General features: G+C 39.6%; 1 protein-coding gene across 2 annotated transcripts in view; it reads right to left on the bottom strand.

Moving 5' to 3' along the window:
• PCDH9 (protocadherin 9) overlaps positions 1–26,470 on the bottom strand; it is an 89,681-nt gene extending 63,211 nt beyond the window's left edge. Inside the window, exons 1-2 of one of the 2 annotated variants that reach the window (XM_056555490.1) lie at positions 25,513–26,469; positions 21,746–24,914 (exon numbers count right to left, since the gene is read on the bottom strand). In XM_056555490.1, the coding sequence (XP_056411465.1) occupies positions 21,746–24,781 (3,036 nt within the window). In that variant the 5' untranslated portion in view covers positions 24,782–24,914; positions 25,513–26,469. Of the gene's footprint in view, positions 1–21,745; positions 24,915–25,512 lie in introns of both variants that reach the window. The other variant, XM_056555489.1, reaches the window with a different exon arrangement.
• Between the last annotated feature and the right edge of the window lie 683 nt (positions 26,471–27,153).

Raw genomic sequence — 27,153 nt, forward strand, 5'->3', positions numbered from 1 at the left:
TATCATGAATATGACATTTAATGGTGGGATCCCAGTCTGATCCCAATCTCCAATACTCTCCTCCTCTAGGGGTCAATACGTCAATTGCTGCTCAGCCAAACCCTGACCACAGCGGTGTTCCTGTGAGTCAGTGGTTGGCTAAGCGGCATTGTAACCTACCTGGCCCAGTCTCAGCCACGCTTCTCTTCCAGATGCTGAGGCCTAATATGTCCCATTGCAGCTCAGTCAATCACTGGTCGTGGCAAAACACCACTCTGGCCAGTGATTGAGGGGCAACTGACATATTGACCTCCAGCACCCGGCAGAGTTGACCACTGGAAACCCGAGCTGGGCCAAATACGTCAAATTGCTACTGAGCAAATCACTGGCTGAGGCAGAACACAACTGTGGCCAGTGATTGGCTAAGCAAGAATTGACATATTGATCCCCAGCACCCAGAAGAGGCAGAGTGAGGGAGGTATGTTCAGTTTTTGTTTTCTTTTTCTTTTTAGGCAGACAGCCTAGGCCTCTTTATTTAAAAAAAAAAACACTATCCATTGGAGTACCCCTTTATCATTCAATGATTGATCATTTTAACAAATGTTATTTGTTTTATACATTGTCACCTTACATATAATGGGGAATGTAGTGGACTTTTAGCCCATAATCACTACAGTTTTAAACGCCATATTGCTGGCAAAAACATCTACATTGGGTGCTACATTTCAAACTAGTTTCTTTATAGCATTACTGAAAACTATGTTTCAAAAAGTAAACATATCCCAAGATATTGCAACCAGTAGAGTTTTTTTTCTCAAAGAAATACATTAACATTGAATTGTGCTTCCTTATAATACAGAACTTCAATACATTTTTTTGCATAAGAGACAGAAGAGAGTGTTTCCATAAAAATAAAAAGCTGATTCATGTAATGCCTTATTTCTGAAGTAGAATGCCTCAAATGTTAAATACAAAGCATCAATAGGCAATATGCACTTGTCCCAAGTAAAAAAAGAAGAAAAAGTAAATTAAAACAGTTCTGCTCACTGTTATTGAACAGTATGTATACCACAACACCAACCTTCACAATAAAACTGCTGAAAAATAAAGGGAGTAACTTTGATCTCTTAACAATGACATCTGTCAAGGCATGGTATATATAATGCAGTAAATGAAGAGTCAGTCCTTGAAATTGGTGTGTTGAAAGCAAGAACCAAGGACAAGAATAAGGATCTGAGAGACTATAAAAAGGGCCAAAGTGTAATGGCTAGAAGACTGGGCCAGAGTATCTCCAGAATGGAAGGTCTTGTGGAGTTTTTCTGGTATGCAATGGTTCATATCCATCAAAAGGGGTCCAAATAAGGACAACCAGTGAACTGGTGACCAGGTGATGGACACCTATGGTTCATTGATAAAGGCTATACCGTCTGGTCCAATCCCACAGAAGAGGTACTGTAGCCAAAAAATGCTGAAAAAGTTGGCTATGATAGACGGATGAAAGACCACACATTGCAGCTTGCTGTGTATGTGTAGAGGCAGTGTAATTCCTGCCAACAGAGATGTCTACAGTGGGCACATGAGCAACATAACTGGGCCACATAATGATTGAAGGGTGCCTTGTCTGATAAATAATATTTTATTTTGCACTATGTGGTTGGCTGGGTGCATATGTGTTGCTTACCTAGGGAAGAGATGGCACTAGGATGCACTATGGCAGGAATGTAAGCTGACATAGAGAGTGGCCCTCATTTACTAAGCTAAAACCCACTAGTTTTTGTTGTTTTTTTTTCCAAGTTAATTTGGTGCACAGTGTCTGAGACATGTCTCAGACAATGTGCGACAGGAAAATCCAACTAACCTGACATTGCATTGTGAAAAGCCGAAAAGGAGGTGGGGTCTGTTGCAAAGGGGTGTGACCAGCTCAAAAAGGGGCGTGTTTTCACAACCCAACCTATTAACTATGGAATTCACAGAAAATCCTGTGAATAAATGGCTGGACATTTCCACCGAGAAAAAGCTGGTCAGAAAATGTTCCCAATTTGTAAATCTGTGATCCCTATAGTAAATTGGGTGGAATCTTACAAGTCTGAAACAACATTTCACACTAGTAAAAACCCGACACTCTTAGTAAATGAGGCCCTAGAGAGGAAAATTTTACCAGTTGCCCAAAGCAACCAATCAGATTGCTTCTTTAATTTTTCATAAGTCTTTTTAAAAATGAAAGAAGCAATCTGATTGGTTGCTATGGGTAACTGGTCAAATTTTCCTCTCCAGGGGTTTTCATAAATCTCCCCATAAGTTCTGTTGTAAAATCTTGGGTAAGTAACTGTGGATATTACTTTGACATATATCACCTATCTAAACTTTATTCCATATTAAATGCACATCTCCATCGCAATGTTATTCCTCATTGGCCATGACTTATTTCATGAGGACGATGTGCCCGGTCGCAACTTAAAAATTGTCCAAAAATTGTTTGAGGGACATAAAGTAGCAAAGAGTTCAGGGTTTTGGCTTTGCCTCCAAATTTTCCAGATATCAATCTGAATGAGCATTAGTCAAATATACTGAAAAGAAAATGCAGGTCCGGTCTATGGAGGTCCTACCTCCCAGGCTACAAAGATTTATGGATCTTCTGCTTGGTGCTGGAGATATCACAGCATAAGTTCAGAGGTCTTGTAAAATCTATGCCATTATGGGTCAGAGCTGTTTGGGTGGTATGAGGGGGTTTTAATGTTATAATTGATCAGTGTATGGTTTAAAGTCATCCGAAAGGTATCTGTAAGCAACAGATATGAACAGTAGTGATGTGATAAAAAGGTTTGCAGGACACTTGCTATTAGTATGTTTTTGAAGCAAAAAAAATAAATAAATAAAAACAACCATGAAGCAATTAGAGCCTAAAGCCTTAAAGGGGTTATTAAAAAAAAGAAAAACAGACTTTTTCCCCCAAAAACAGGACCACATCTGTCCTCAGGTTGTGTGTGATGTTACAGCCTGGTTCCATTCACTTTAATGGTACTGAGCTGCAATACCAATCACAACCTGATGAGGTTTTATGCTGTTTTTGGAAGAAATAAGCCCTGTTTTTCTAATCCTGGATAACCCCTTAAAGGGATCCTTCCTCTCCATATAATGAAACCAATACTATAAATGGTGTGTGATAGCTGTGGAGTCCTTTTATATATTTTGCATTAGGGCCCAGGGGTAGCATATCAGGGAGCCCCTTTTATTCTGTCAATATAGTCTAAAAATAAAGATATAGGCCCACATTTATCATTGCAGTGCAAGTGAAGCATTTTTTTACACCTTTTTTGTGTGCTGATTATGTGTAGGAGCACCAAATTTATTAAAAGGTAAAAGAACTTTGATAAATTTTGTGCAGGTCACATTTTCTGAAATTTCTGTCTACACATACACCAAAAAGCTACACCATGTCTGGGCTGGTGTAGTTTTAGAGACTTTTCAGTGGCTTTGCGCCTTTTTTTGCTCCTTTTTACAAAAAGGCGCAATGATAAATCCCTTCCATATCATGTCTATTGCCAAAATCAGTGGATTGCAACTCAAAATCAGTGGATTGCAACTCAAAATCAGCAGAAATGTGTAAACAAAAAGGGGCAAAAAAAGGCGCAAAAAAACATGCTTGCGCCTTTTTTAGACACAAAAAACAGTCTAAAGACAATGATAAATGTGGACCATAAACTATGTATTACACATAATATTTATTAATGTTATTGTTACGTTATACTATGCTACTTATTTGCATAGCTTGAAAACAAAAAATAAATTTAGTATATAAATTCAGTTTTTATTTCACTTAACAATATAAGAACATATTTGGAAGTTGCTGTTTTCCAATCAAATACTAAATTTCATTATCCCTCGAATGCACTGCTTGCGCAAAGGACAATAAGAATGAGCCAGCTGAAATCTCCAATTTCAAGCTAAATCCTTTCAAATGCTTGAAAGATTACAGTGCATTTCCAGAGTTCACATTCACTTGCTTAACCAGTGATTTTTTGAGTGCGGTTGTTAAGAAATATATATATATCTAAAGAATTTTATTTGGCCTGAACTTACCTCCCTGGATATTTATAAATATAAAGTGACAGACCAATCCATGTTTCAGCGCTAGCTCCAGTGCTTGTCTGCAAATATAAACCCTAAATCTAGATTGCCATCTTGACCCGAGAAACAAAAGTAAAAATGATAAAATATAAAATATTACAGTGTCTGGAACTGAAAGTACACCAGAACCCAGCACATTTCACAGACAGGAATAAATCTGCTTATACCTAGGATTTTTGAACCTTTACTTGGGATAAAGCTTCCAGCTTCACAAATCACGGCAAGGTGCAAATGGAACATTTATCACACATTTTCCATGCTTTCACATGAGGAAATACTAGAAAAATGCAGTCCTAAACACAGCATGGGCTAATATGAAAGACATCAAGATGATACATTTAGGAGTCGGATAGTTATTAAATGGAATTGGAATAGCCGACTGGTATATAGAATTATTACACAGTGCAGTTTATCAATACAGGACATATATATATATATATATATATATATATATATATATATATATATATATATTAAAGAAGAATAAAGAATAAATTACCTTGGTACAAAAGTAAATGTGAAGGTTAGATTCACATTGCCGTTGTGGTCTGCCCCATTCTGGGTCCATCAGGCTCTATGTTTTGACCCAAAACGGATCAGAGCACAACTAACACCAACGGGCCCTGATGGATCCCATTGACCAGAATCCTGTAGTTTACTGGAGTTTAGCAAAGGAAATTTTTTTTTTGCATGTCAACATGCAGGACTTGCTGACGAAGCTCCATATGGAGGAGCCCGACAGCAATGTGAACCTAGCCTTTTACACCACATTTGTAGTGTCCTTTTACCATAGACATCAGAGGATACCCTCTATGAATATGACAAAGATTGCATCTTCTATGCATGTTATCTGCTGGACTGAATAACACAGACCTCTGCACTATTCCATAGAGCAGTATTTTTCAAGCAGTGTGTCCCAAGCTGTTGCAAAACTACAACTCCCAGCATGGTGGGAGTTGTAGTTTTGCAACATCTAGAGACACACTGCTTGGAAAACACTGCCATAGAGGGGGATCAATTCAAAAACATATATACTGTGTGGTATACTTTATTTATTTAAATTTTTAAATTTTTATGGGGATCAATGTATGACAGATACAACTAAATGGCATACAGTGGAGGTATATGTCAGGAAGTTCCCCAATGTAAACCCCCGCCAGATAATACAAAAACATAGCGTGAAAAGAACCTAGAAAACCTCTATCTGCCAGCAGCAAGTTATGGAGGAGCTAAGCAGATTTTACTGAAGACCGACATTTATCTCACTATGTACACGATGATAAGAGCACCCACTGCACTTACTAATCCATAGTAAGCAAGGATTTAAAGGAGTTATCCAGGAATAGAAAAAACACAGCTAATTTCTTTCAAAAACAGCTCCATGTTTGTCTCCAGGGTGGGTGTGGTTTTACAACATGGCTCTATTCACTTCAATGGAACTAAGCAGCAAAACCACACCCAACCTGGTTACAGACGTGGAGTTGTTTTTGAAAGAAAGTAGCTATTCCTGGATAACCCCTTTAAAAGAGCTGTCCCACAATACAAGCTGAAGAAAGGTGCAGGAAAAAATTGTGGTCTGCTGTGGTGCTGCCTCTTGGAGATCGATATAAGAGTCCAGTCATATATATTAGAATTTCATTTATTGGTACAATAAAAATGAGATGACAGACATGCAAGACAGGTTTCGGGGGTAAGTTCCCCCTTTCTCAATTGCAGAGATAATGTCTAGGTGCATATAGTAAAATGCTGTATAAAAGGAAAAAGGGGCTAAAAGAAAAGGGTCCGGGGTCAGCCCACAAAGGGGCGAGACGAGTGAAATGTTATAGCTTACTTAAATAAAAGCATGTCTGCATCTCAATGTGTATAGTAAAAAAAATACATACAATTAGAGCATAAATTCTCACACTAAATTATAATTAAAATGTATTGGTTTGTATAGTCTTTTAAAAGCATAAATGTATTGCAGTGTGATCGCACCCGGAGCGAGGCTAGGCTATTTTTTGTTCAGGACGAGGCTTGGAGTTAGATTGTATATGCCATGGCTTAAATGGTTCCCGCTGTTTAGTTCATGAATTCAAGCAGCCAATCCGCACGGAGCGGAGTGTGACATCGCTTCTTGCATGAAGCGTTAGGCTTGTGGCGACCAATGAGCGATGTCCCAGCTAAGTCTTCAGGGAGTAGGTAGCCAATGGTATTAGCACCAACGTCAAAGGGTATTTTCTTAGAGACCTTATCCTGGCCAATCGGTTTCATGCCTACCTTGGGGCGCATAAGTTACATTCATCTAAAGAGAACTATTCAGCTAATCCGATTGTAGCCGAAGTGTCTTTTTTTTTTTGTATATCTTTTCGTGGCTTATTTGTTGTGTTTAGCTTCCATATGTTTACATAGTTCCAATAGCAAATCAGTTTGCTCGAGTAGCGAGCTTGTGCCCAATCGCTATCAAATTCTTTTTTTCCGTTCTTGTTAGGAGGGAATTCTGAATGAAATCACAGTATATTGCGTCCCCTGGATCTAGACATGATAAGGGCCAGTTTTTAGATTGGTTTAGGCGGTATGCTCAATGTATTCATTGAGACCTAACAGAATCAAAGTTTTCAGTTTAAAAATCCAAAAGTTTTCTCTTCTGCATAGCTGTGTATAGCGGCGGGGACTTGTGGCAGGAACATGCTCAATGAGTAATACAGAGAACTTGGAAAAATTGCAATCATGTTTTAGTGCGGCATGACTGGAGACACTATGTTGGTGGTATCCATTCTTCACATTTCACCGGTGTTTGTTGAGTCTTGTGCTCAACATATGTGTGGTTCTCCCGACATATTGGGTACCACAAGGACATTCAAGTAGGTATACAACATAGTCCGTTTTGCACGTCATTAAAGATTTTATTTGATATGTTTCTCTTGTTGTTTTGGATGTAAATTATTTGCACCAGTTTTTTATATTTAGACAGCATTTACAGTTTGAAGTGCAACATCGAAAGGAACCTATGATTGCTTTGTTTGATAAGGTAAGCTTCTATGTATTTTTGAGTTTGCTTGGTGCTAGTATTTTTTTAGTGAAAGTTTTTTTTCGGAATGTTATCTGCGGGCGTGCCGGTATAATGTCTTTAAAAAAAGGATCCATTAGTAGCATGTTCCACTGTGATTGGAGTATATGCTTGACGTTTTTATGATCGATAGAATATGTGGTCAAAAATTTATATGAATATGTGCTTTCTCCGGCAGTGTTATCAGTAGTGTTGATGATTCTGGGTTGGAGGCATGTCTTTTGATCGAGGCAGCTAGCTTTTATCCTGCTGTTCTTAATTAAAGACTGAGGATAACCTTTTGCTTCGAATCTATTATCCAAGATTTTGCTCTGTTTCTCGAAATCCGTGCTTGATGTACAGTTGCGGCGGATCCTCTTGTACTGTCCATAGTGGATTTTTTTTTTCCATTAGTCTGAATGGCAGCTTGTAAAATCCAGATAACTGTTCCCATCTACAGCCTTAAAAAAAGTTATGGTTTCAATGTGACCCTGAGTGTTGTGAGACACTACAACATCGAGGAATTCAGAATTCAAAAATGCTGAAGTCCTGGATGTCGTAGTGTCTCACAACACTCAGGGTCACATCAAAACCATAACTTTTTTAAGGCTGTAAATGGGAACAGTTATCTGGATTTTATAAGCTGCCATTCAGACAAATGGAAAAAAAAAATCCACTATGGACAGTACAACAGGATTCGATGCAACTCTTCATCAAGCACGGATTTCGAGAAACAGAGCAAAATCTTGGATGATAGATTCAAAGCAAAAGGTTATCCTCAGCCTCTATTTAAGAACAGCAAGATAAAAGCTAGCCGCCTCGATCAAAAGACATGCCTCCAACCCAGAATCATCAACACTACTGATAACACAGCCAGAGAAAGAACATATTCATATAACTTTTTGACTACATATTCTATCGATCATAAAAACATCAAGTGTATACTCCAGTCCCACTGGAACATACTACTAATGGATCCTTTTTTAAAAGACATTATACCGGCACGTCCGCAGATAACATTCCGAAAAAAAATGGTCACTTAAAAATATACTAGCACCAAGCAAATGAAAAAATACAAAGAAGCTTACCTTATCAAACGAAGCAATCACAGGTTCCTTTTGATGTTTCACTTCAAATTGTAAATGCTGTCTGAATATAAATAACTGTGCAAAGAATTTACATCCAAAAGAACAGGAGAAACATATAAAATCATATCTTTAATGACGTGCAAAACAGACTATGTTGTTAACCTACTTGAATGTCCTTGCGGTACCCAATATGTAAGGAGAACCACAGAGATGTTGAGCACAAGACTCAACAAACACCGGTCAAGTGTGAAGAATGGATATCACCAACATAGTGTTTCCCGTCATGCAGCACTTAACATGATTGCAATTTTTCCAACTTCTCTGTATTACTCATTGAGCATGTTCCTGCCACAAGTCCCTGCCGCTATACACAGCTATGCAGAACAGAAAACTTTTGGATTTTTAAACTAAAAACGTTGATTCTGTTAGGTCTCAATGAATACATTGAGTATACCGCCTAAACCAATCTAAAAGTCGGTCCTTATCAAGTCTAGATCCAGGGGACGCAATATACTGTGTTTTCATTCAGAATTCCCTCCATACGGAAGCTCACCACAATAAATAAGCCACGAAAAGATATGCAAAAAAAACCAGACACAGACACGGTTACAATCTGATTGAAGTTCTCTTTAGAAGAATTTTACTTACACGCTCCAAGGTAGGCATGAAACTGATTGGCCGGACTAAGGTCTCTAAGAAAATACCCTTAGACATTGGTTGCCTACTCCCCGAAGACTTAGCTGGGACATCGCTCATTGGTCGCCACAAGCCTGACTTTTCATGCAAGAAACAACATCACACTCAGTTCCGTGTGGTTTGGCTGCTTGAATTTATGAACAAAACAGCGGGAACCATTCATGCAATGACGGATGCAACCTACTCCAAGCCTTGTCCTGGACAAAAAACAGCCTAGCCTCGCTTCGGGAGCATCGCACCGCAATACATTTACGCTTTTAAAAGACTATACAAACCAATACATTTTAATTATATTTTAGTGTGAGAAATTATGCTCTAATTGTATGTATTTTTTGCTATAGATATTGAGATTCAGACATTCAGGCTTTTATTTAAGTAAGCTATATTCAGGCTTTTATTTAAGTAAGCTATAACATTCCACTCGTCACGCCTCTTTGTGGACTGACCCCGGACCCTTTGCTTTTAGCATATTTTTCTTTATTTATACGGCATTTTACTATATGCACCTAGACATTATCTCTGCAATTGAGAAAGGGGGAACTTACCCCCGAAACGCGTCTTGCATGTCTGTCATCTCATTTTTACTGTACCAATAAATGAAATTCTAATATATATGACTGGACTCATATCGATCTCCAAGAGGCAGTGCCACAGCAGACCACAATTTTTTGATGCACCTTTCTTTCACTACCTTGCCTACCTCAGACTGAGTACCCAGCCGGATCCTGCAGGCTGCAGCCCATGATCATCTGAACCTATACGGAGGGATGATAGGCCTTTACCAAGATATACCCCAGGTGAGTACAACTGACATTGGGTTCGTGGCTTGGGATTATCCCATGGAATTACGCGAGGTGCTGCCCTCTCCCATCTTTTTTCTCTTCTTTAGTATCCCCACAATTACAAGCTATCCCCTATCTTCCGGAGAAGGGATAACTATCTTAGTGTAGGGGGTCCAACTGCTGGAACCCCTTGCTATGTCAGGAATAAATGGAGAGACAACATTGATGCCCATGCCGCTGCTCTATTCTCACTAGAACTCGGGTCTGCTTCACGATCTGACACAATCTGATCCCAGTCCTGTAAATAGGAGGTAAGTGTTTTAACTTGGGATACCCCTTAATACAAATGCATGGCATTAACCTCTAGATAGGCCATTTATTGTAGTTTTGTCCCACTGAAGTGGATGGGAGACAGCCTGAATAATCCCTTTAGGGTAGGGTCACATGTGTCATATTTTGTTGTGTATTTGCTGCTGTGTATTTTCCTACCCATTGAAGTCAATGGTTAGCAAAATCAGCTGCAGAAAATATGCAGCAAAGTACAGCATGTATTGTCCTACCATATACATTTATATTGTAGTTTTCCTTCTTATAGACTTCTGAACACACCTTTTATTTCATTTCATTCCTAGCTAGTACAGTTTTCAATTTTACCACATTCATTTTATATGAAAAACATGACTAATTCCATAGGCCAAGAAAGAGCACTATGTCAGTAATGACTAAAATAAATAATTCACTCCATGATAATGTATAAAAATGTATTAATAGTACAGTAATACCTGATGATAAGTGTAACCCAGGCTGTTCTCCTTAGATTCTATATTATATGGTGTTCAGCAGACATTATTATTCAGTTTCATTACAAAACTCATGACATATGCCACTGGATGTTATGTTATAGAGGTTCCTCTCCTAGATTAATTGCTTCTAGTAGAGATTGTTTCTAAGCTTATCATGACACATGGAGTGCCTAGGGGTACTGTACAGTATGGTCATACTAGCGATGTGCTAAAGGCACATGGAGTGCCCAGGGGTACTGTATAGTATGGTCATACTAGCTAAGTGCATGATCGTCAAGACAGTTGAGTATTAGCCCTGTATCTGGGGTATATTTCATTATACTCTAGATCTGTGTCCAGCAAGCTTTTTGTTAGATGTTGGATTGTCATATAACACCCAATTTATTTGTACTATTTCTTGTTTATTGTCATACAAAATAGGTAGGACCCATTATGCATTTATCAACAGATAATTCTTCTGATTTGTATATTTTGCAGATTAAACATCCCAAGGCCCATCCTGCATGCTAAGTAGAAAAATGTTACCAAGGCATGCATTCTTTTTTTCCAGTTTAGCCAGTCACGTTGTTGGGTACCTGTTATGTTTAAAAACCAAAGTACATAAAGGCTGCCTATACTGGATAAGGAAGCCAAGGAAACATAGCATGAGCAATGCCAAAATTTGTACAGGTTCGGCACAACATGGTTCTTAGGAAGGGGGTATAAACAGGAAGCATAATGGAGATGTCTGGCTCCTATAGTTTAAAATGTCTCAGAATGTTGTAAAATAATAGTAGTAGAATTCATCTTATTGATCCCATCGGACTGCAGGGGTCACAAGTCTGAAGTACAGCCCAGTGGAGAACATGGGAAGCAGCACAATGGGAGTAGCTAGAGACTGTTAAGGTGAATACTACTTCTTTTATTATTATTTTATAACACTGAAAGATGTTTTTAAAACCAATCTTATGCTGAAGTCTCAGAATTTTTATAAAAAAAATAATGGTATTTTCTTGCTTTCTAACATCGCATCATACAAATGGCAATACATACTTGAATTTTTATAAGATTTTATTTTATTCTACCAGATATCATAATAAAAACCAACCAAATAAATAAATAAAATCAATAAATAAATAGACACATTCGGGTTATTACTACCAATATTAAAGTTTACTTCTGTGCAAAATGTACAATAGTATACACTGTTGTGTAGTTACATACTGCTTTTCTCTTATTACACAATCATTTACAATACAGTAACATTTGCAATGGCACCTATCAGATGGTTAAAGGGGTACTCCGCTACTCAGTGTTTGGAATAAACTGTTCTGAACGCTGGAGCCGGGAGCTTGTGACGTCATAACCCAGCCCCGTCATGATGTCACGCTCCACCTGCTCAATGCAAGTCTCTGGGAGGGGGCTTGGCAGCCGTCAGGCCCCTTTCCATAGACTTGCATTGAGGGGGCTGGACGTGACATCATGATGGGGCGGGGCTATGGTGTCACAAGCTCCCGACACCGGCTCCAGCATTCGGAACAGATTGTTGTAAACACTGTGCAGCAGAGTAACCCTTTAAGGGTAAGTCCACACAGAGTTTATCTGCAGAAATGTCTGTATGATACACAATGAGGCTTGAAGAAATTCCTGTACATACTACAGCAACATCCTCATATATGGATGGATTTTTCAGCAATTAATCTACCCTTAAATTCCACCTGATCACTCATGATATTTGTGATATGTAATATGTACACGTGTCGACACAGAGTGGTGTTACATCAATACTGTCTTGTTTAGGTCATTTTGGGGGAATTAACACAAGACCAGGTTCATTATGGGGAAGCAGATGAGAAGAGAGCGATATGGTTTAAAGTCACAACACTCGCGCTCAGAATTCTTTCTATAGATACCCTCATAGGCATCACAAAAAAATTCCCACATAATAACAAGGCACATTTGGCTGCTGTAATAAAAACAACAGAGAAAGTTTGAAAATTGCCCTGTGTAAACCTGGCCTAAGAGGAACTATCCATTCAGAAAATAACACCAGCAGAGTTTAAATAACCATTTTTAAGATTTCTGAGAAAGTCATCTTTCGGAAACTGCATGTACAGTATGTGTCAGCACTTTACAAACTTGAGTAAATCACAGATGAAAGAAAATAAAGTCACTTACTCAAATTCTATCATTTTACTAGGGCAGGTCTTACATAGGTTTGACAACTGTTTTGCCCTACTGGGACACCTTCTAAACATGATATATTGTTATTGCCATTTCTTTTTTGGTGTTGTTATCACTCCAATAAGTATTGCTCACATTGTAAAGTAAAATAAAATACAATGATTCATTTGTTTCTGAGCTATTATAAGTATTAAGTGGGCTTTACCCTATAAAAAAAAAAAAAAAACACTTTTGGATGAAAAAATGTCTCTGCAGCTATTGCCTGTGTGTCTCTGTGAGGAGTCCAAATACAGGAAGCGAGGGCAGGACGACCAGGGCTCTGTGCAGGCTCCTGGCTTGTCAATCATCCTGATGTGTGAGCCCGTAGCATGTCACAGAGCCTCATTGCACAAAGCCCTGCTTGTCCTCACTGCACAAAGTCCTGCTTGTTCTCAGTGTACAGAGCCCTGCTTGTTCTCAGTGTACAGAGCCCTGCTTGTCCTCAGTGTATAGAACCCTGCTTGTCCACCCACACTTCCTGTATTTGGACTCCTCATAGAGACACACAGGCAACAGCTGCAGGGACAAAAATATACATATTTTTTAACCAACGTATATTACAAATATACATATAATGATAATATCTAAATTATATAAATAATAACTTTAATAATACATTGAACTGCTACTATATTTGAGGGCAGTTAATATCCATATTTTTGCATACGCTCTAAACATGTCCACAGTCTTACAATGCCAGGTGGAGGTCAAAAGCGTATAGTGTTCATTTGCCCAGCATTTAGTTAATATGATGGAAAAAAAAAAACTTAGCTTAATAAACTAAGCTATTTCAAACTCCTGTATGGCATCTGTCACAGGCATCTATTGATATACAGGTCATGAGCTTTTTACTTGTTTTTATGATGTCATTTTGACATGTCAAGAGTCAAAAGTTTTTATCGGCTGGGGTCTCAGTGCTGGCTCAGACCCCTACTGATCATAAAAAAAAGCGCATGATAGCATGCTCCAAGAAGAGAAGTGCATGATAGCATGCTTCAATCCTTGGCACTCATAAGTTTATGGGGCCGTCTTGTGAAGTTGGACAGAGATCACTGTGAGCTTGGTAGTAAAGTGCCCTGCTGTGTGCTTCTCCCCACTCATTCTAAGGATTACAGCCCTGAGACTTTTCACAAGTCTCTGTCACATGTCAAATATTTTTTTTTTCTTCAAGACAGGAGCACTTTAAACGGATATCATCATAGACTATGGGTGGCATATCACAGCCTCTGTTAAACTTATACATCGGGAGCTTATATGCTGAATGTTCAACTAGGGACAGGCTTAGCTGGAAGTTAGTTTTGGCTTGGATGCAGTATAATGTGTCAAAGATTGGGCCAAAGTTTTGGTGTAGAACTTGGGTAGAATGTAACCCAACTAATACATGGCCTAAACCTAGTATAGATGATCCATGTGATACATTTTTACACTGTCTTATCTGTTTATACTACATTAGTATTAGGGCACTTTCAAACAGGGAAATTTGCAGCAGAAAATCCATGGCACTGCTGCAGAAGATGTAGGTGCAGATATTTACACTTTCAGCGGTATTTCAGGTTTGTACTGTAATTTACTTATAAGCCCCTGATGCAAAGTTATATAACTGTGAAGCAAACATGTATTTCCTTCAGGGATGGTTTATCCCCTTTTTGTGAATTGTTTTTGTCCCCAAAAATTCTGTATTCTGCGGCATTCAAGATTACTGTTGTCTCCGGCTTTCCTGGCTTGCTGTACAGCAATAAGTTACCTGATCACAGAGGGGCTTGGCTGTTTCTTACCTTATTTGACAAACCAAACCCCTGATACACCATACACACTTGAGTCACATAACAAGCTGGGAAAGGCCAGAGACAACTGTAATTTTGAATGCTGCTGAATACAGACTTACAGAAACAACAAAGAAAAATAAAAAGAGGACAATCCATAATACAAGTTTATAATAAGGTTATATAACTTTATATCATGGGCTTATAAGTAAATAATAATAAAACAATCAGTGTATTGGAAATATGTAGATGACAATTTTGCTATTTGTAGAGTAAAATCTGTGAATTTATTCTGGATTTTAATTCCCTTGTTGGATACAACGTGGATTAAATCTGCATGTCCAGTATGACCGTATGTCCAGTGAGTTCTGTTCATGAGTCCTTTTAATTTGAGCGGGCACATGTGCAGAACTAACTGGTCGTTGTATGGTTGCTGCAGCAATTGTACCACCCAGTGTGGACTGCATCTCTCTATGCTAGAGCTGAAGATCGCACGGGACATAAACTTTGACTACAACTTTGGTAGAAATCTGTTGCTGTGAAGGTATCTTAAAGGTGGCCATACCTCTACAATAGCTGCTGGCCAAATGTTTGTTCTGTCAACAACTGTTTCTTCCGATCTCTCCATCAACATGAATGTTCAGCAAGGCTAAACGTTCATGTTCTCTGAGGGGAGAGAGAACTTACCATTCTGAAAGAGCAACTCTCCCTTGGGAGCACATGGCTCACAGGACTATTACACTGACGTTAATTTCAATGGGAACCAGACAATGTTTTATTTCTCCTACAGCATCACTGCAGAACAAATGAAGACTAGCCGCCTTTATTTCTCTGTGATATCATCCGATTTCCAGAGCCCTTGGGACCAACTTATCATCAGGGTACCTTTCAAATGGAAAACGGTTGTCTGGAAAAGTCAACTTACAAATGCACAAAAAATTATTTTAGTTTTTCTTTAGGTTTGCTCTTAACTATGACTAAAGTTTGGGAGAATGAAATGAATCACTTTGGATGATCTCATTCTGTTTTTCTAGAAAAGAAATGAATTGAAAAACTAGCTGATCATTTCAGGCAGCTGTCGAATACATTTGGACAAATGTGCCAAAGTGAACCTGGAATAAATCTGTATTTGTCTGTGCTCTACAGGGTGGGCCATTTATATGGATACATCTTAATAAAATGGGCATGGTTGGTGATATTAACTTCCTGTTTGTGACACATTAGTATATGTGAGGGGGGAAACTTTTCAAGATGGGTGGTGACCATGGTGGCCATTTTGAAGTCAGACATTTTGAATCCAACTTTTGTTTTTTCAATAGGAAGAGGGTCATGAGACACATCAAACTTATTGGGAATTTCACAAGAAAAACAATGATGTGCTTGGTTTTAACGTAACTTTATTCTTTCATTAGTTATTTACAAGTTTCTGACCAATTGTAAAATGTGTTCAATGTGCTGCCCATTGTGTTGGATTGTCAATGCAACCCTCTTCTCCCACTCTTCACACACTCATAGCAACACCGCAGGAGAAATGCTAGCACAGGCTTCCAGTATCCGTAGTTTCAGGTGCTGCACATCTCGTATCTTCACAGCACAGACAATTGCCTTCAGATGACCCCAAAGATAAAAGTCTAAGGGGGTCAGATCGGGAGACCTTGGGGGCCATTCAACTGGCCCACGATGACCAATCCACTTTCCAGGAAACTGTTCATCTAGGAATGCTCGGACCTGACACCAATAATGTGGTGGTGCACCATCTTGCTCTGGGTGTCAGTTCCTAGCATTCCTAGATGAACAATTTCCTGGAAAGTGGATTGGTCATCGTGGGCCAGTTGAATGGCCCCCAAGGTAGCCCGATCTGACCCCCTTAGACTTTTATCTTTGGGGTAATCTGAAGGCAATTGTCTATGCTATGAAGATACGAGATGTGCAGCACCTGAAACTACGGATACTGGAAGCCTGTGCTAGCATTTCTCCTGCGGTGTTGCTATCAGTGTGTGAAGAGTGGGAGAAGAGGGTTGCATTGACAATCCAACACAATGGGCAGCACATTGAACACATTTTATAAGTGGTCAGAAACTTGTAAATAACTCATGAAAGAATAAAGTTATGTTAAAACCAAGTACATTGTTCATTGTTTTTCTTGTGAAATTCCCAATAAGTTTGATGTGTCACATGACCCTCTTCCTATTGAAAATACAAAAGTTGGATTCAAAATGGCCGACTTCAAAATGGCCACCATGGTCACCATCCATCTTGAAAAGTTTCCCCCCCGCACATATACTAATGTGCCACAAACAGGAAGTTAATATCACCAACCATTCCCATTTTATTAAGGTGTATCCATTTAAATGGATCACAATTACCCCAAAGGGCAATCCAGGGATCTGATAAACTATGAAACACAATTACTCCAGAGCACTAGGCCTGGAGTACAGATATCCCTATATGTCAGGATTCCCTAAAACTCAACTTTTATTAGTATGCATTAAAGGAAAACAAAGAAAAATAATGGTGCTCAAAGTGAGTTTAAAATTACATGCCCTTCATACCTATTCATATCATGTTGACAGGTGGAACACCACTCACTAGAATGCTATTAGTGGGAGACCAGGTACAGTCCCACATTAATTGGCATATATGGCATGCGCTAAAAATGTTTGATGCCCCCCCTACATGTTTCGGTGAAACATCACCGTCATCAGGAGGGGTGGCAACCAACCCCACCTCCTGATGACGGTGATGTTTCACCGAAACATGTAGGGGAGGCATCAAACGTTTTTAGTGCATGCCATATATGCCCATTAATGTGGGATATACCTGGTCTCCCACTAATAGCATTCTAGTGAGTGGTGTTCCACATGTCAACATGATATGAATAGGCATGAAGGGCATGTAATTTTAAACTCACTTTGAGCACCATTATTTTGCTTTGTTTTCCTTTAATGCATACTAATAAAAGTTAAGTTTTAGGGAATCCTGACATATAGGGATATCTGTACTCCAGGCCTAGTGCTCTGGAGTAATTGTGTTTCATTCTCCATTTAAATGGCCTACCCTGTAGATTCCTTCAGCTGCCTACAGGAGGCTTGTTGATAGATTCAATGCATGCTAGTGGGGGGACATGAAGTTACCTATACCCCTCCTTGGGTGTTATTGCATTTTCCCCATTGGTGATGTGAATAGTTGCATCAAAAAGTCTAGTCTGAGTAACTAGTATTTAAGTAATTCCCCAATGTATCCATGTTTTCTACTGAAACTCCAGGTTAAATGAGAACAGTCACTTTAGCCTTCACTGCTGTGAAACCAGATTTTGTTTACATTGTCCATTGCTGACATTCGCCATAAAAGAAATGCAAATGAGTACATAAAGTGACCTTCCATTTGCTTTCAGAAAGTGTTCTTTAAAATGAACTAAAATGGCAACATTTTTTATAAATAATGAGCACGACTATTTTGCATGCGAAAATAAATTATTATGTGAAACGCTTTCATCATTCAATTTACAATGTGTCACCTATGTTTAAAGCAGGATGGTGCAGAGCGGTTACAGATGACATTTCCCTACATTAACAAATAGAATTATAGTATTAAAAAGGCAATTTATTTTAGCTTTGTGAACTGTGAACTTGCTGGCACTTCAGACTCTAAACAAATAACAATTACTGACAGTAACATATAACTTGCTATTTTTCAGATCAGCAATAACTGTTAACCTTCTAAATACCAAGGGCCTGACATCCCAGTAGGGATTATGCTAATCCAGTTCAAGACATCCAGCTCTACAACACACAGGCAATTTTTATTTTACATCTCTTGACATAGTAAACACCCCCTCATTCATAGTAACAAGAGCATGGGTGGGTTAAATAAGTGCATCTCACGCTGCATGTACTTTTATCTGGGCTAGATAGAATGAAAGGAATAAAACACTTGTAAGTCTATTTTTGTCATATAACTTTATAGATTGTGCTATATTTCCCTTTCCAGGAAGATTTGGTTACAAATATAGAATTTTTATATTTTGCTATAACCACATGTGCGCTTTGTGAAATCTTTAGGAAGCAGAACTGATTTTATGTTTCTTTTTTTACCTTAAAATTAAAAGGGGTATTCTTGCTCAGTGTTTGGAACAAACTGTTCCGAACGCTGGAGCTGGTGCCGGGAGCTTGTGAGGTCTAGCCCCGCCCCCTCATGATGTCACACCCTGTCCCCTCAATGCAAATCTATGGGAGGGGGCGCTGTCACGACCCCTCCCATAGACTTGCATTGAGGGGGTGGGGTGTGACATCATGAGGGGGCAGGACTATGATGTCACGAGCTCCCGGCTCCAGCTTTCGGAACAGTTTGTTCCAAACGCTGAGCAGAGGAGTACCCCTTTAAGGATGTAAATGTACAGTTCCTTAGTATAAAATGACAGGCATCATGATTTAATGATGAATTGTGCTAAGTTACATACTCAGCTCTGCTACACATGGTTGGAATGATATATGTTGATCCTATTTTATAGATATGCTTTATAAATGGGTCACTGTTTCCTATCCTTAACATCTGCTGTTTATGCCTAAGAATATTCACCAGGGGCCAGAAAATTAATTCCCCAATTGCCGAGAACTGATTTAGGGAATGGCAAGAAACAGCTTACTGTAAAGCCTCTAGCTACAATAAAACGCCTGTCAATAAGGCATGCCTGATATGGTAATGTTAAAGTGGGAAAATAGATCCCTTGGAAATAAATTACTCGTACAGTACCAACCGATCTCTTTCTATCCTCTATACACAAGGAATGAAAAGATGCCAAATTTATCCTAAAGTAGCTCCTAGAACTTCATCTCCTCTATTTTATCGTGCGGCAGACAGAAAGTGTCATCAATATTTCAGACCATTCTTGTTGTGCCAGGTGAGTACCTGAGCCTACGCATAAGTGCACAGTTGAGATTGTATAAATTATACAATGAAAAATATGTTTGAAGTTATTGATGCATACGCCTGCTGTAGTATTGTGGTTCTGTTTGCCACTGGAAGAATATTACTTTAAAGGACAATCAAACGATAAGACATGATATATATATATATATATATATATATATATATATATATATATATATATATTATAGTGTCATGCAAGACTGCAAGTGCCTCTTACGCTGGGTTCACACTACGTTTTTGCAATTCAGTTCCTGTATATGTTTTCAATTTACAAACCGTACGGAACCGAATTGAAAACTGTATGCATTGACTCTCCATTGAAAACCATATGCCAAAATATACATCTGGTTCACGGTTTTCACCATATGGTTTTTGACTTTGCACAGTTCTTTTCTTGGAATTTCAATCAAACAAGTGAAACTTTATTCATAATGGAATGAAAAGTTAAAAACTTCTATGCTTTTTTTCTTAAAAAACGGATGCAACCGGACATCATTTTTCAAACCGTATACGGTTTTCAACTATATACGGATTGAAATTTGTACACACGTTTTGATACAGTTTTGAGGAATCCGTTTTTTTATCAAAAACCTGATCCAGGAACTGCATTGCAAAAAGGTGGTGTGAACCCAGCCTAACAGCTGTGAACCATCCTGTTCTATCTGCTTTCAACTTTACCAACTACTACTGCATGTCAAACATCCACAATTCTTAAGGCCTAATGCCAGAAGTTCCATTACTTATTGGGGATATGAAATGAAGATTAGGAAATTGGTGCAGTACACCCTATCCATTCTGGATCTGCTTTACAAACTCAAGGACTAGTCGCTCCAGTGCAACTGTCATTAAATAAAAGGTTTCTTTGGCTGTAGAGTCAGTCTGATCTATTCCTCCCCCCATCTCTAATATACTGCAGGCTTGGCACCGAGCCAGCACAAACCTCATAGAACCTTACTGCCATCTACAGGCTGTTCCGTCTGTCTCATTGAGAGGGAACAGACAAGTCTCAATGAAATAAATTAGACAGCTCTGCATTTAAATCTTTATTAGTAGGGAATTATTGGACTGAAAGCTAATGCTGGATTTCGTAAAATATGAGTTTCCCTGCTCACTAATCCCTCTTTAGATGGCAAATTTCACAGCTAAAATGAGCTTTGACAGATTGCTTTTCCTTTACTTAGATGAAGAAATATTTACAATGGATTGAGTTTGTTCTGCATAATTTTGCTCTAATTATTTGAATAAATCCATTTCCTCAAAGTATAAGTTTGCTTTATAAGAACAGGCATAATACAGCAAATACTCAGTGATACCAGAACCTACACAATTCTAGGACAGTTTCAGAGAACTTTTCAGTATGATATATTGGAAACATGGGGGCAATTCATATCTATGACCCTGTGTACTCATACATTCAAGAGAAGCTCTTATAGTGCTTGACCGAATGATTCTACATTCTAATTTACAGACTATGACATACAGTCTATGGGAAGAAGGATTTGTATAGACATTTAACAAAAAATAAATAAAAATAAAACAACATTGATAGAATTCTGTTATAATTTGGAATTATATTTGTAGGCCATCAAATGACTTATGAAATCTACTGTGCAGCTAGAGATACTAGCAAAGGCACAAGACGTATAAATGCACACAGAACGTTTATTTAGCTGCAAGCATGTGTTTACTCTCATGCTATTAGCTTTGTGGACATAGATTAAAAAAAATAAAAAATAAAAAAAAATCTGCTAAAGATGTGAATTGCACCCAGTCATGCATCTTCTCACAATTTGTAAAATACAACAATGTATCAACATATTTTCTAGCAAGAGTAAAAAAAAAGTTAACCCCTTATTTTTTTTTCATTTTTTTTTTGTAAGATCATAATATTTGTGTATTTGTGTCCATGAAATAAAAATTTTAAAACCAGTCCTCTGAAGGCTGCACAGTGGAACATAGGTGACATATATATATTGTGAAGTTAGCAAGTCCGGGTATTTTTTTAAATTTTTTTATTACTTTTTATTATTCTTATTGTTGTTGTGCGAATGTTCCAGTGGGATTGTGAGACTTAACATGCACATATATGGTACAGTACAATCGAGAATATACATAAGTATATATGCATACACATATATATGCATATATATTCCAGATCTCTGAGTTCTTAAAAGTCAGCCAAGACTCAAGAAAATAAAATCAAAAAAGTTAAAGGGGTTGATTTTTTTTCCCTCTAGGTGACATGAGCAAGCCAAAGAAGGCGGTATGAAGACATACTGGCACTTTAATACTGGTTGATTGGGCACTTGTATGCAGTACTTATAGACCAGTAAAAGTGCTCGTTTACCTGTCTGCTGTGTATGGGACCTTTAGTCTTGAAGCCACCCTGGGAGCTGCACTCTGAGGCACTGAAGTGATCTGAACTAGTGGAAGAGCGTTTGGAGAGGGTGTCACAACCCCCAACAAAGGTGTTGTCCAAAGGGAGTTCCTGAATGACATGATGCTTTTTCACCGACACCGGAGTATCTGCTTTAAGATGAAAAGCAGACTGCGGAGAGGCAGATTTGTAATGCTTAGCTAGGTCAGGGCTGTTAGGCTTGAAGGTGGTTGGAGGAGCAGTACCCCAATCAAAGCGTCCCATTCCTTGTTCCTCCAGCTCGGCTGGAAGACTAATTGTCCCGTTGATAGGTTCGTGAACTGTATCATCAGGTTTAGATTCCTCGATGGTTACAAAGTTCAGCAGGGAACTTTTAGGAGACTTTCTTTTCTTCCTTTTCTTTTTCTTATTCTGCTTGCTTTCCTGATTCGGCGACATCCACTCTGCCCCTTGCTTGCTCCTCTGGGCAGCTTTAAACCTTGATGTATGCCGGCATCGGACGAGAACTGTCACAAAGATGACTACAATCACCACCATGGCACCTGCCACTATGGCAATCATAATCGTCAGATAATCCTCATTTTGGTAGGGTTGACTGCTATCCCCAATGTTTCGGTCTAAAGGAGTTTCCATAGTCCTGCGAATCAAGTCATAAATGTAGGAGGCATTCCCAGCTGTCTCATTGACATATAAAAACACAAGTACCAGAGTGTGCAAAGGCTTGGGATATCCTAAGTCACTTATATTGACCACAAGCCGGTGCAGGCCTATGTCTGCTGTAGAAGGCTTCTCTTCAAGGGTAATATTGCCGGTCACTGGGTCTATTCGGAACAGACCTTTGTTGTTTCCACTGACAATGGTGTATTTTAATTCAGCATTCATTCCTGTGTCAATATCAACAGCAAACACCTCTGCAACCACTGAGCCTGGAATGGCTGAAAGAGGCACCAGCTTAAATGATGTATTGGATGGAGGGTAAATAACTACAGGGCTATTATCATTAGCATCCATTATATTGATTGTTACTTTGGCCGTGGAGGAACGTGAAGTCTGTCCTCCATCTACGGCTTTGACATCAAATGTGTAAGAACTCTGTTGCTCTCTGTCAAAGGACACATTAGACTTAATCAAACCAGAATATGGATCTAGGACAAAATTTTCATTGTCATTAAGTATTGAGAGAGTCACAGCTTTGTTCTCTCCTGCATCCGAATCTGTTGCTGTTATGACACCCACTGTACTGTACTTTGGTAAGTTCTCTGATACAAAGAATTGAAAGTGGTTGTGTGTAAACTTGGGGCTGTTGTCATTCTCATCCAGCACAGTCACAATAACGGCTGCTTGGCTCTGCAGTGGGGGAGTACCATTGTCCCTGGCTGTGACAGTGAAAATGAAACGTTCCTGTTCCTCTCTGTCAAAAACTCTGGAGGCTGTCAAAATTCCTGTCTTCCGGTCCAGATCGAAGAAAGAAGCATTAGGGCCAAGCTGATAAACAATGTCTGCGTTCTTCCCACTGTCTTCATCTGTGGCACTGATAGTAGTTAAGTATAGACCTCTGCGGTTGTTTTCAGACACTGATAGCTCAATTACAGGCTGGGTAAAAATTGGAGGATTGTCATTCTCATCCTCTAACTCCACTCTCACCAAGGCTGTCTGGTTAAGACTTGGCTTGCCAGTGTCAGCTGCAACAATTTTAAAACTGTAGTCTTTGGTGCCCTCATAGTCCAACAAAGAAGAAGTCTCTAGTAGGTACTGGTTATCATAGACAGCTTTTAAATGAAAGGGTACTTCTCTTTCAATAAAACAGATGACCTTGCTGTTGACATCAGTGTCTTTGTCTGACACTGTTATCAGAGCTATCTTTGTGTTGGTTGGGTCTTTTTCAGACAGATATACTGTTCCATTGATAGGGCTTATAATATACCTGAGATCGATATTAGGTGGGTTGTCATTCACATCAGTCACGTTAATAGTAACTGTTGCCCTTGCGGGTGTGGAGCTGCCATCTGTGGCTAGGACAGTTAACTTGTGAACTGCAGTATCTTCCCTGTCTAATAGTCTCTGAACTGTGATTAATCCAGTAGTGTTGTTTAAAGCAAAAAGTCTTTTGGTAGCAGATGTCACTTGGGCACCATAAATATATTTGATTTCAGCATTACTACCTATATCTGCATCTGTTGCATGCAATTGCACTACAGAAGTCCCGATGGGAGAGTTTTCAGGGATATGTACCTCTATTTGACTTTCTTTAAATACTGGTTTGTTGTCATTCACATCACTTACTGTAACTTGCAGGATAGCAGTGCTGGACTTTTGTGGGTTTCCACCATCCTCAACTTTAATTTTCATGACATAGGTATCTTTCTGCTCTCTGTCCAGGACCTGCTGCACTATGAGTTGTGGCCACTTCTCCCCTTCTGGTGTCTCCACTATATCCAGTCCAAACACACTTTGTCCATTTAAAAGCCCATAATGTTGCACTCCATTGAAACCAGTGTCAGGGTCCACTGCTGATGGAATTGGGAATCGACTGTTTATAAGCGTATTCTCGGGAATCGAGATATTAATCACAGTTGAAGGGAACATAGGCGCATTATCATTGGTATCTGTGACAATTATTTTAATCTTGATAAGCCGGAAAAAGTCATTGGGGAGAATGACCACTTCAAGTTCAAAGAAACATTCATTTTCATCAGCAAGGGAAGATCCGGCACAGAGTTTTTCTCTGTCTATCCTGGTGGATGTTGTGAAGATCTCTCCAGTGCTGCTGGACACCTTAACCAGAGGAGAGTCGCCTGCTTTAGAAACCAGTCTGTATACAAGGCTGTTGCTAGTCCCGGTGGCAGCATTGATATGTGAGATATTCAGGTCCTTTGGTATGTTTCCAATTGGTACATTTTCAGGCAGTTCCTCCCTTATGGTGTAAATAAGTTCTTGGGCAATTGCAGAATCCAGCCTTAAGCAGGCAATAAGAGCAGCCAACAGGTAAAATTCCCTTAGGTCCATGATAATGTGCTTCCTTTGTTTTCTCGGATTTTAGGATTTAAGGGTTGTCACTGAGGAATGGTGACGATTTGCAAGAGGAGGCGTGCATGGACTGCAAGATGCCTTACATCTCATTTCTAATTGGAACCAGCAGCTGTCAACACAATCACACAAACAATCAGATATGGAGCATTCAATGAAATCTAAGTATATTTATATCAAATCTATGCATCCTCATGCAAAGCCTTCCCTAGTACTCCTGTATAAAGTGTGCCTGCTCCCAGCATAACTATTGGCATCTGCAACATAAAGCCTTCCTAATGCATCAACGCTGTCATATAGTGGCTGGCTTAGGTGGCACTCAATGCAATCCACTACTTTTCCCCATTAAGCACAATCTGCTATCCCCACACCTTTGTTTTTCTAATCATCCTTCTGTGTGATGTACAATTCACATCATGCATCTCTCTGTAGAACTGTTGCCAATAAAATCCTAAGTCCTTACCAGTATTCCTTGTAACTGCACTGTCAGCTGCCAAATACAATTTGTGCCTCTACTCTGGAGTCATTTGCCTTATCGGAGCCTATTCCTATGTATAGTGCTATGATCAGGAAAGCTGGGGACTAGGAGAAGGCAGTGCTGCAGCAGGCAGTCGGCAGTCCCTGACAGCTACACGACAATACCTGGGCTACATCTCCTGTCTGCGTGTTCCTGCCTTTCACTTACTATTAAGAAAGGTTTCATAACTTACAAGCGGACGGCTCTGGGTCCAGACGTGTCCACGGTTGAGCAGCGTACCCGTATCAGGACATTGGGGGTGCTCGTGATGAAAAGACGCAGTCTAGTGCTAAAGGTTCGGATACTTCCAGCTCACACACACAGCAATACTGTTGGTTAATAATGCAAGTAAAGTACAAGGAGTGTGTGCCGAGATGCTCTGCTAGCAGCAGATTACATGGGAGCAAGCATCTGCATTAGGCAGTAGAGAGGCTGATGCCTGGGATTAGTTCCAGCAGGATGATACAGGCAGGTAGAGATGCAGGCAATGCTCTAGAAGTGCGCTCTCACACCGACAGAAAAACACAGGGACCGCACCAAATACAAGGCAACCATGCTAAACTTCCCATCCGTCCCCTGCCCGATCGGATGTTGTGCATCTAGGAATCCATCCAGCAGTCATTGGCCACAATACAATGAGGAGCAGTTTGGGAATCACACAGCAGAACGCTGCCTGTACAGTGCGGTGATGCCGGATGCTGCAACTCCAAGCAAAGACTCAGTCTGATGGTAAATCATTCTCTCCGCCGGGTCCCCCAGTCATCAGGTGTTCCGCGGTAGTAAAACGTGACAAGGTTCCATATCCAGTCCCATTAGTGAAGCCACTTATAGTTCCCATTAGCAGCGGCTGATCCTTCCATCTGCTTCTGTATACAAGGACAGGGAGGCAAGTGATGAAGTTGGCAGGTGTCACTGTGGAGGGGGGGCACCTCTACTGCTGCCCGGGATACTTGCTGCAAATTCCCAAACCGACGGCTCTGGAGATGGCAAGATGCTCCTGGTCTCTGCTGTCCCTCTCCTACACCGGCTGGATCGCCCTTCCTCTCTCCCTTTCCCTCTGAGCTGGATTTCTTGATATAACTCTCAATAAACCCAGAGGGAGGGTGTGATCTCTGCATAGAGCCGCCCACAGCTCGCTGGTTGGCTGTGCCGGAGTATGTGGCTGCTACATGCTAAATCTTAGTGGGTTAAAGGAGCTTTGATGATGTCATGGCCATGTGACCAGTCACATGCATGGGAGGAGTCGGATTCCGGGCTGTGGGCTCCAGGAGTTCCAAGTAGTTCTGTCTGTATTGATACGTCCTTGTGAGCAGCTGCATACACTGACATACAGCTCTGCACTATATACTTATACAGCTCTGTACTATATACTTATACAGCTCTGCACTATATACTTATACAGCTCTGTACTATATACTCATACAGCTCTGTATACTCACACAGCTCTGTACTATATACTCACACAGCTCTGTACTATATACTCATACAGCTCTGCACTATATACTCATACAGCTCTGCACTATATACTTATACAGCTCTGTACTATATACTCACACAGCTCTGCACTATATACTTATACAGCTCTGTACTATATACTCATACAGCTCTGCACTATATACTTATACAGCTCTGTACTATATACTCATACAGCTCTGTATACTCACACAGCTCTGTACTATATACTCACACAGCTCTGCACTATATACTTATACAGCTCTGTACTATATACTCACACAGCTCTGCACTATATACTTATACAGCTCTGTACTATATACTCATACAGCTCTGCACTATATACTTATACAGCTCTGTACTATATACTCATACAGCTCTG

Source organism: Hyla sarda, chromosome 2 (assembly GCF_029499605.1).
Source record: "Hyla sarda isolate aHylSar1 chromosome 2, aHylSar1.hap1, whole genome shotgun sequence".
Taxonomy (NCBI): domain Eukaryota; kingdom Metazoa; phylum Chordata; class Amphibia; order Anura; family Hylidae; genus Hyla; species Hyla sarda.